We start from the raw sequence: 8,173 nt of genomic DNA on the forward strand, positions 1-8,173 counted from the left end.
ACGCTGTTAACTGTCTTCAGTCACACCAGAAGAGGGCATCAGGTCCCATTTCACATAGTTGTGAGCAACCACCTGGTTGCTACGATTTGAACTCAGGACCTGTGGAAGAGCACTGAGTGCTCTTAACCACTGAGCTATCTCTCCAGCCCTCTCCCTCTCACTCTTTTTTTCTCTCTCTTCCTATCTCTCCATCCCTGTCTCTGTCTCTGTTCCTCTCTCTCTCTCTCTCTCTCTCTCTCTCTCTCTCTCTCTGTGTGTGTGTGTGTCTGTGTCTGTGTGTTTGCAGTCAAGTGCATGGCCTTGACTTTCTCATTTCACTAGAGGGGTCCCAAAGATCGATTTCAGTTTTTTTTTTCTCTCCACACAACCCCCTCGAATTCAGTTTTAAAAAGTAGATTGGCGGGCACATGACTTTAATCAGTATATAGAGGGGACAGAGGCAGGGGGATCTCTATGAATTGGAGGATTAACTGGGCAATGTAGTCAGTTTCAGAAAATCCAGAGCTATTTAGAGATACCCTGTCTCTAAAAGCAAAATGAAACAAAATTTAGATTATCAGGATTGTATTTCAGCACATTTCCCCACTGAATCCCATGGCTGTCCTTAAAAGGTCTGGTTTGGTTGGTTTAAGGTTTATTTATGTCATTTTAATTTGTATGAGTATTTATTGCCCTGATGTGTGTGCATCATATGTATGCCTGATGCCCTCAGAGTTCAGAAGATGGTGTGACCTAAAAGTAGACTTTCTGATGATTGTGAGCCATCTTCTATGTAGATGCTGGACACAGAATCCAGGTCCAAGGACAGCTGCTCCTAACCCCTGAGTCACCTCCCCAGACAGTTTCCCCTCCTGATACCCAAAGGGTTTCTGTAGGTACTGTTGGCTTTCCTGGAACCCCCTCTGTAGACCAGGCTAGCCCCAGAGATCCACCTCTTTCTATGTCCTGAGTGCTGGGGAGTTAAAGGCTTGTGCTAACACCACTGGGCTTTTAAATTTAACCCTGGCTTTCCAAGATCCAACATATGGTATCATAGTAGTTTTGAACTCAACAGAGCTGTGCCTGCTTAGTGATGGGATTAAAGGTGTGTCGCCACGCCCTGCTCTAAACACTATTTAAGCACAGACCAAGAGAGGAAGTTCCAGAGCATTCTGCTCCATCCAACTCACCAAGTTAGTTATTCAAACTCTGCTAACCTCCCAATTCCTCCATCCTCAAACTCAAGCAGGGCCAGCTCCTCTCTACTTCCCTTTCCTGAGCTCTGGCTAGACTCTAAGCCCTGATCCAGCCCAATTCCAGTGTGTTAACTCTGCCCTTATCTAAGCTCTTAGGCCCTCTTGCCAGGGTGCAAGAATCCTGGGTCCTGGGAGCACTCACTCTGATCTTTGGTCTGCAAGGAGTAAGCGGCAATGAGGTAAGCAAAAGTCTTTGACTTTGGAGGACTCCATGAGACAGAAGCTTTCCCTGGAGCCCAGTGTCTCAGCCTTCCCATGTCTGGAATTCCCTTAACCACTGGCAATCGGTAACTTGTTTTCTGTTCTGTTCTGGCAAAAAGGAGGGAGGGACCTCTGAGGGAGGCCCTTCGGAAACCTGGGCCTGTAGTCATGCAGGACTGTGTTGTTACCTGAGTATTTTTCCCAAGTAGAGCCCTGAATAGAATGTTTGACCCCCGTTTTAGTCTTGATATGTCTTATTAAAGTCTGAGTCAGATTGAGGAACCTGACTTATTTGTCTGGGTGAGGAGAATTTCCTTCCCTGTTGCCTTAAGGCTCGTGACCTTGGGGTGTAGTTCATTGCCTCTATCAGGCACATATCTGATTGTGTAGGAGGGATGTGGTGGCTATAGGAATGATCTTTACCGAAGCCAAAGCTGCCTTCCTAGTCTTCATTGGTTGGCACAGGGTCTATTTCTAGCTGCCCTAGAAACTGTGGAGTTCTCAGATGGAGGCATGGTCCACCACACATGGTGATGGTTTGAGGTGAAGTAGCCAGAGAGGGCAATGCTTTGATACCTGGAGGTAGAGAGTCTGATTAAGACTTTATGCAGTACTGCTATGGTCAGCATGGAATTCTGTATGGAGACCGTGGGTGCCTCAAAATACTGAAGAATACAGGGCTGGGGTTTCCCACAGGGACGTGAAGATGGATAGGACATGAGTATGTTTAGTGAACTCCCAGAGTTGTCTCTACTGATGACAGTGACTGGTGGGGCTTCCATAGGGAAGTGAGGGGCTTAGGTTGTCCCTGGGGGAGGGGAGCTGTGGAGGTAAGGATCCACTAAAGGTGGCTTCCTAGGCCAAGCTCCAATGATGTGTGTGGAATCCAAGGGTACTGGGGCATATCTTTAATTCAGAGGTCTTTGGCAGAGATCTGTAGATCTCCGTGTTCCAGGCTAGCCAGGGTAACACAGTGATCCTCTTGCCTGTCTCAATAAGAAAAAGGGTGAAGGAGCTTCCTTGGTTCTTCAAGCCTTTAATCCCAGCTAGTGAGGGAGCAGAGATAGGCTCCAGTTGTTGCCCCTGGACATGGTAGTTGCAGGGACTGAGATTCTGAGACCCACTGTCTGGAACAGTGTCTGAGCAGAGAGTAGCCCCAGTTCTTTCTGAGGCAGATATTCCTTTACGGTATTAGGCCTCACCTGGGCTGTGTATCTTGAAGTCCTGCCTTCATTTGAGTTCTGTACTGATGGACATCAACTCCTAGTTTACCCACATCTACCTGATTCATTGCACCACTGGACAAGCATTCTAGCACCCGAGACCCAACTCCCAGGCTGTGAACTCTGACCTCTGTTTTTTTCCTCCCACAGATGGTATGCAACTGGGAAGACTTGTAAGTATGGGACGTTGTCGATGATGTCAGTAAGGCAGTGGGGACTGGTGTGTGCTCAGATTCTGCCCTGGATATGGGGACAGATATGTAATTCATATCACTTTTAATGAAACCACAGCCCCTGTCACCTTGCCAAAGCTTGAGATCTGCTGGTCTGTAACTCCTGCTAATTCCCAACCTTCCATAGTTGGGAGGGGGAGACAAAAATGATCTGTGTGGCACTCCTGCCTCCCCTGTAAGATCCTCAGCAGATCACTCTGCCTGAGGAAAAGGGCCCCTTACTGCCATGGAGAACTCTGACCTCAGGTCTCAGGTCCACACACCAATTCCTGCCGGTGAACCCAGGACAGATCTGTCCCCCACACCCACTGAGGGAGGCTTGCACTTGAGGTCCTAGGTGTCTAGGGAAGCAGGGACCCTTTCATTTGAGGCACAGATTTCATCGGTATCTCCCCATTCCTGTTTGTCCTGACTAGACACTGCCCCAAAGGATTCATATGCTGTGAAAATGAATGCTGTCAGGAAAGCAAGATCTGGGATCCTGATACTGAACGCTTCACTTAAGCCCAGGGCTTCATTCCCTGAGGGCTGGCTCCACTAGAATCAGGGTGGGTTGGGGAATGGAGGAGGTCCAGCAAGGGCACATGGCTTAGGCACTTATGACAATACCATCCCCGACCTCCCTAGCATTGCACTGATCGTCTTTTGGGTCATCTTCGCCCTCCTGTGCATCTGTGGCCTTGTGATGTCCAAGTGCAAAGGACTGCAGCATGACCTGAGACCTGCAGATCATCAGACTCCTCCACATCCACCCTCCAAAGCTCCTCTAGAGAGCATTTGGGTCACCTCCGTGGATCCCCTACCAACCATTGGTAAGTTGGGTCTTTCTGTCCCAATAACTAATGTGTTTCATAGCCGGCTGCCCAACCTGCTTAAATGATGGTTTGGAGCCTAGGGGACTATAGACTGGGAAGGGCTCTTCCTACCATATTTGTCCTTTTTTTTGTACCAAGATATTAAGAAAAACAAATGTGCCTCTTTTCCTTCAGGTTGTTCTGAATTCAACTGGGACTGAAACACGTCCTCCGTACAGCCTCAGGCCTGAAGGCCCTACTGGCCAGACGAGAGGGACTCGCTATGCAACACTTTGACCCAACCAACACACAAACCTCTTAGAGGCAGCAAAAGACCATGGAATGACTGCATATCCCATCCTGTCTATTGTATGTACTTTGATTGCATTGATTGTACTTTTATACCGCTGTCCCTTTTTGTCATGAGAGCTAACTAGATCTGTAATCTCTGTCACACAATAAAGGCTGTTGATTTTTTTTAAGAATTGGCGAGTCTGTAGTGGATATAAAAAAATCATTGGTCGTGGTCTTCCCATCGAGACTGGACAGCTCACTCTGCCATTCTACAGAAGCGAGGCTGTGCCTGGAAGACATTGAAGACTGAACTGGTCAGACTCTCTGAGACTTCTTCAAACCATACCTGTGCTGAGAGGATCTCACTGCACCTCTATAGCAGTGCAAAAACCACAGGTGCCAAGGTTCTGTCTGGCTGCTAAGTGCTGATGGGGACCAGTTCAGAGGCTAAGGAGACACTTCAGCTTCTTCCAATGGTGACTGACTGCCCTGAGCACCTGCTGGGAGGATGGAGAATCCAAGATGTGAAGGGAAGCTTAGACCTCGTGTTTCCTGGAATTTGGGGGATTAAAGGAAATGACCTGGAAAGACAATACAATTCTACTCTATCCCTGTGACATGATTTCCTAGCAGACCAGAACTGGATTAATCATGGGACTATTAGGGAGTAACAATTCAGAGAACAGCCCTCTAGAGAAGGTAAAGTGTGGAGAAAGCATGGAGAAGCATGCATGAACAGAAATGTGTGGAGTGAGGTCTAGGGAACACTTCTTTTCACCTCCTTGCCTAGAATCCCTTGGATGTAGTGGGGGGGCTGACCCCACCTTGTACCTTCTGTTGAGAGTGGGTTCCAGGCATTAATGCTACAGCCCACCCAAGGTGAACTCCTAAAGAGAAGAAGGTTTTGTCCAGAGGCTGAGGTACTGAGGACATCTTGGAGCTTGGAGTGTCCAGAGGCTGAGGAAGGGAATGAAGACAGTTCCTGTTGGAGGTGCCTGGGCACCTACTGTGGTCTTTACTGTGTGCCCTGCAGGGGGCTGAAGGCCAATGTTTCTCTGCAGACAGACAACACTAGGGAAACTCACTCCTTAGATGTGCAGGTAGGGCAGGGGGGCTGTCCTGGACTCACTCTGTAGAGCAGGCTGGCTTCAAGTGCGGGATCCTCTGGGTGCCACAGAAGGTGGCAAGACAGGTAATCCAGGGACATTCAGGCTCTGAGCAAGAGCAGTAGATGCTGACAAAATGTTTCTGTGCAGGGAAAAGAAGTCATGATGGAGGGAGTGTGGGTAGACAGGTTTGTTTGATGTGGGAATCTTTCTAAAGGAGGAGGGACACCTCAGACTCTTCCCACCCCCCCCCACCATATTGAAGATGGTCTAGGGCTTTCCAATCAGGGCTTGGCCTGCAGAGAGTGGCTCTCCTGAAGTTCAGTGGATGGAAAATCATGTTTAAAATGTGCATTCATCGGTGTTGTGGGAGGGTCACAGGTCCCCCTGGTGTTTCATTTGGTTATGACCTGCCATGGGGGTGTTGGGAATTGAACCTAAGGACTGACAAGTAGCAGGCATTAATAACCACTGAGCCCTCTCTCCAGGCCTCTGAGTGTGTCTGTTCCCACTCAGTTTCTGAGGGTTTCGAGAAGTGGGTGAGGGTTTAGAGTAGTCATGGTGTCACAGGTGAGCCTACACTGTAGTGCTCTAAGCTCAGGTTGATCCACTCAACAACCACTGCTGTTCTTGGTGATCATCTCATGCTACTGGCATCTCCTATGTGCTGGAGTCCTCACATTGAAGTAGGCGTCACCCATGTCATCTCTTCATGGTGCCAAGCCTCAGTTCCTTTGCATGACCTCTTCTGTCTGGACCATCAACTACAACTGAAGCTGCACCTTCACCAATGGCCTTCCATGCTCTCTCACAATTCCAAGCCTCAGGTGTTCTTCATGACTGCTTTGTGCCTTCAAAACCAGTGACTCTCACACATTAGCAAGTACAGCTGCAGCATGTGATACAACCTTGGCTATCCCTGAAACACAGCAACTTTGAGCTCATGGGAAATACTTCCCCTCACCTCAGCGACAATGGTCTCTTGTTAATCACAGCTAATTTCTCAGCTCCAGTTAAACAACATCAATCGTCCCTGTCATCCATTCTGTTTCTATCTGTGAAGCTAGAGCCACATGGAAGAACCAGCTGAGTTCTGCTGAGCGGGATCAAGACCATGACCTGCTCCCCTATTCCATTCCCAGCTTTCTGTTTCCCATGTCCCACTCTGCCTAAGCTTTGATTTCCTGGAACTTGCTCTGCAGGCTGTCCTGGAACTAACAGATCTGCAGGGCTCAGTCTCCTGTAACCCTGGCTTTCCTGGATCTAACATACGTTATCATAGTAATTTTGAACTCAGCAGAGCTGTGCCTGCTTAGTGATGGGATTAAAGGTGTGTCGCTGAAAGAATAAAAAATGCAGCTAAGTAGTCATCCCCAAATACCTCAAATTCCAGACCCTGCCCTCCTAAAGCTGACCATATTTAATTAAAATCTTAGAACAATCTTGGGAAACAGGAAGCTCCTCCTTGTGATTTTCATTAGTATTCTGACACTTTCCAATGAAACCATCCCTAACCCCTCTCCCTTTAAATACCTTTTCTACCAGCCTTTTGGTAAAACTCAAACTTTGGGATATGAGTCCTAACCTCCCATGTTTATTCCTCCATCCTCATCTCGAACTTGAGTGAAGGGGTCTTTCATCGCCAGGGAACAACAGAGAGAAATTCCAGTGTTCTCCTCCTTCTAACTCACCAAGTTGGTAAATCAAACTCTGCTAACCTCCCAATTCCTCTATCCTCAAATTCCAGCAGGGCCAGCTCCTCTCTCCTTCCCTTCCCTGAGCTCTGGCTAGGCTCTAAGCCCTGATGCTGCCCAATTCCAGTGTGTTAACTCTGCCCTTATCTAAGCTCATAGGCCCTCTTGCCAGGATGCAGGAATCCTGGGTCCTGGGTGCACTCACTCTGAACTTTGGCCTGCTTTCCATTCTGCAAGGAGTAAGCGGCAATGAGGTAAGCAAAAGTCTTTGACTTTGGAAGACTCCATGAGGCAGAGGCTTTCCCTGGAGCCCAGTGTCTCAGCCTTACCATGTCTGGAATTCCCTTAACCACTGGCAATTGGTAACTTGTTTTCTGTTCTTTTATGGGCAAAAGGAGGGAGGGAACTGTGAGGGAGGCCCTTCAGAAATCTGGGCCTGTAATCATGGCAGGTTGCGTTGTTACCTGAGTATTTTTCCCAAGTAGAGCCCTGAATAGAAAGTTTGACCCCCGTTTTAGTCTTGATATGTCTTATTAAAGTCTGAGTCAGATTGAGGAACCTGACTTGGTTGTCTGGGTGTGGAGAATTTCCTTCCCTGTTGCTTCAAGTCTAGTGACCTTGGGGTGCAGTTCATTGGCCCTATTAGGCACATATCTGATTGTGTACCAGGGAAGCGGAGGCTACTGTAATGATCTTTACCGAAGCCAAAGCTGCCTTCCTAGTCTTCATTGGTTGGCACAGGGTCTGCTTCTAGCTGCCCTAGAAACTGTGGAGTTCTCAGATGGAGGCATACTCCACCACACACGGCAATGGTTTGAGGTGAAGTAGCAATGCCTTGATACCTGGAGGAAGAGAGTCTGATTAAGACTTTATGCAGTACTGCTATGGTCAGCATGGGATTCTGTATGGAGACCGTGGGTGCCTCAAAAGACTGAAGAATACAGGTCAGGGGTTTCCCACCGGGACCTGAGGATGGATAGGATATGAGTATGTTTAGTGATCTCCCAGAGTTGTCTCTACTGATGACTGTGACTGGTGGGTGTATGAGAAGTGAGGGGCTTAGGTTGTCCCTGGGGGAGGGGAGCTGTGGAGCTAAGGATCCACTAAAGGTGGCTTCCTAGGCCAAGCTCCAATGATGTTGTGGAATTCAGGGTAGTGGGGCATATCTTTAATTCAGAGGTCTTTGGCAGAGACCTGTAGATCTCCAAATGGCAGGCTAGCCAGGGTAACACGGTGATCCCCTTGCCTCTCTCAATAAGAAACGAGAGAAGGAGCTTCCTTGGTTCTTCAAGCCTTTAATCCCAGCTAGTGAGGGAGCAGAGATAGGCTCCAGTTATTGCCCCTGGACATGGTAGTTGGAGGAACTGAGATTCTGAGACCCACTGTCTGGAAC

The 8,173-nt window shown here is 48.3% G+C and overlaps 1 protein-coding gene across 1 annotated transcript; it reads left to right on the forward strand.

The window, feature by feature from the left end:
• The first annotated feature begins 1,409 nt into the window (after window positions 1–1,409).
• On the forward strand, window positions 1,410–3,983 carry LOC116910313 (transmembrane protein 92-like). Its single transcript, XM_032914177.1, has 5 exons — window positions 1,410–1,414; window positions 2,810–2,832; window positions 3,269–3,385; window positions 3,453–3,721; window positions 3,882–3,983. The coding sequence occupies exons 1-5, from the start codon at window positions 1,410–1,412 to the stop codon at window positions 3,981–3,983; spliced, it is 516 nt and encodes a 171-aa protein (XP_032770068.1).
• Window positions 3,984–8,173: the final 4,190 nt, after the last annotated feature.

This window comes from Rattus rattus, chromosome 9 (genome assembly GCF_011064425.1).
Source record: "Rattus rattus isolate New Zealand chromosome 9, Rrattus_CSIRO_v1, whole genome shotgun sequence".
NCBI lineage: Eukaryota > Metazoa > Chordata > Mammalia > Rodentia > Muridae > Rattus > Rattus rattus.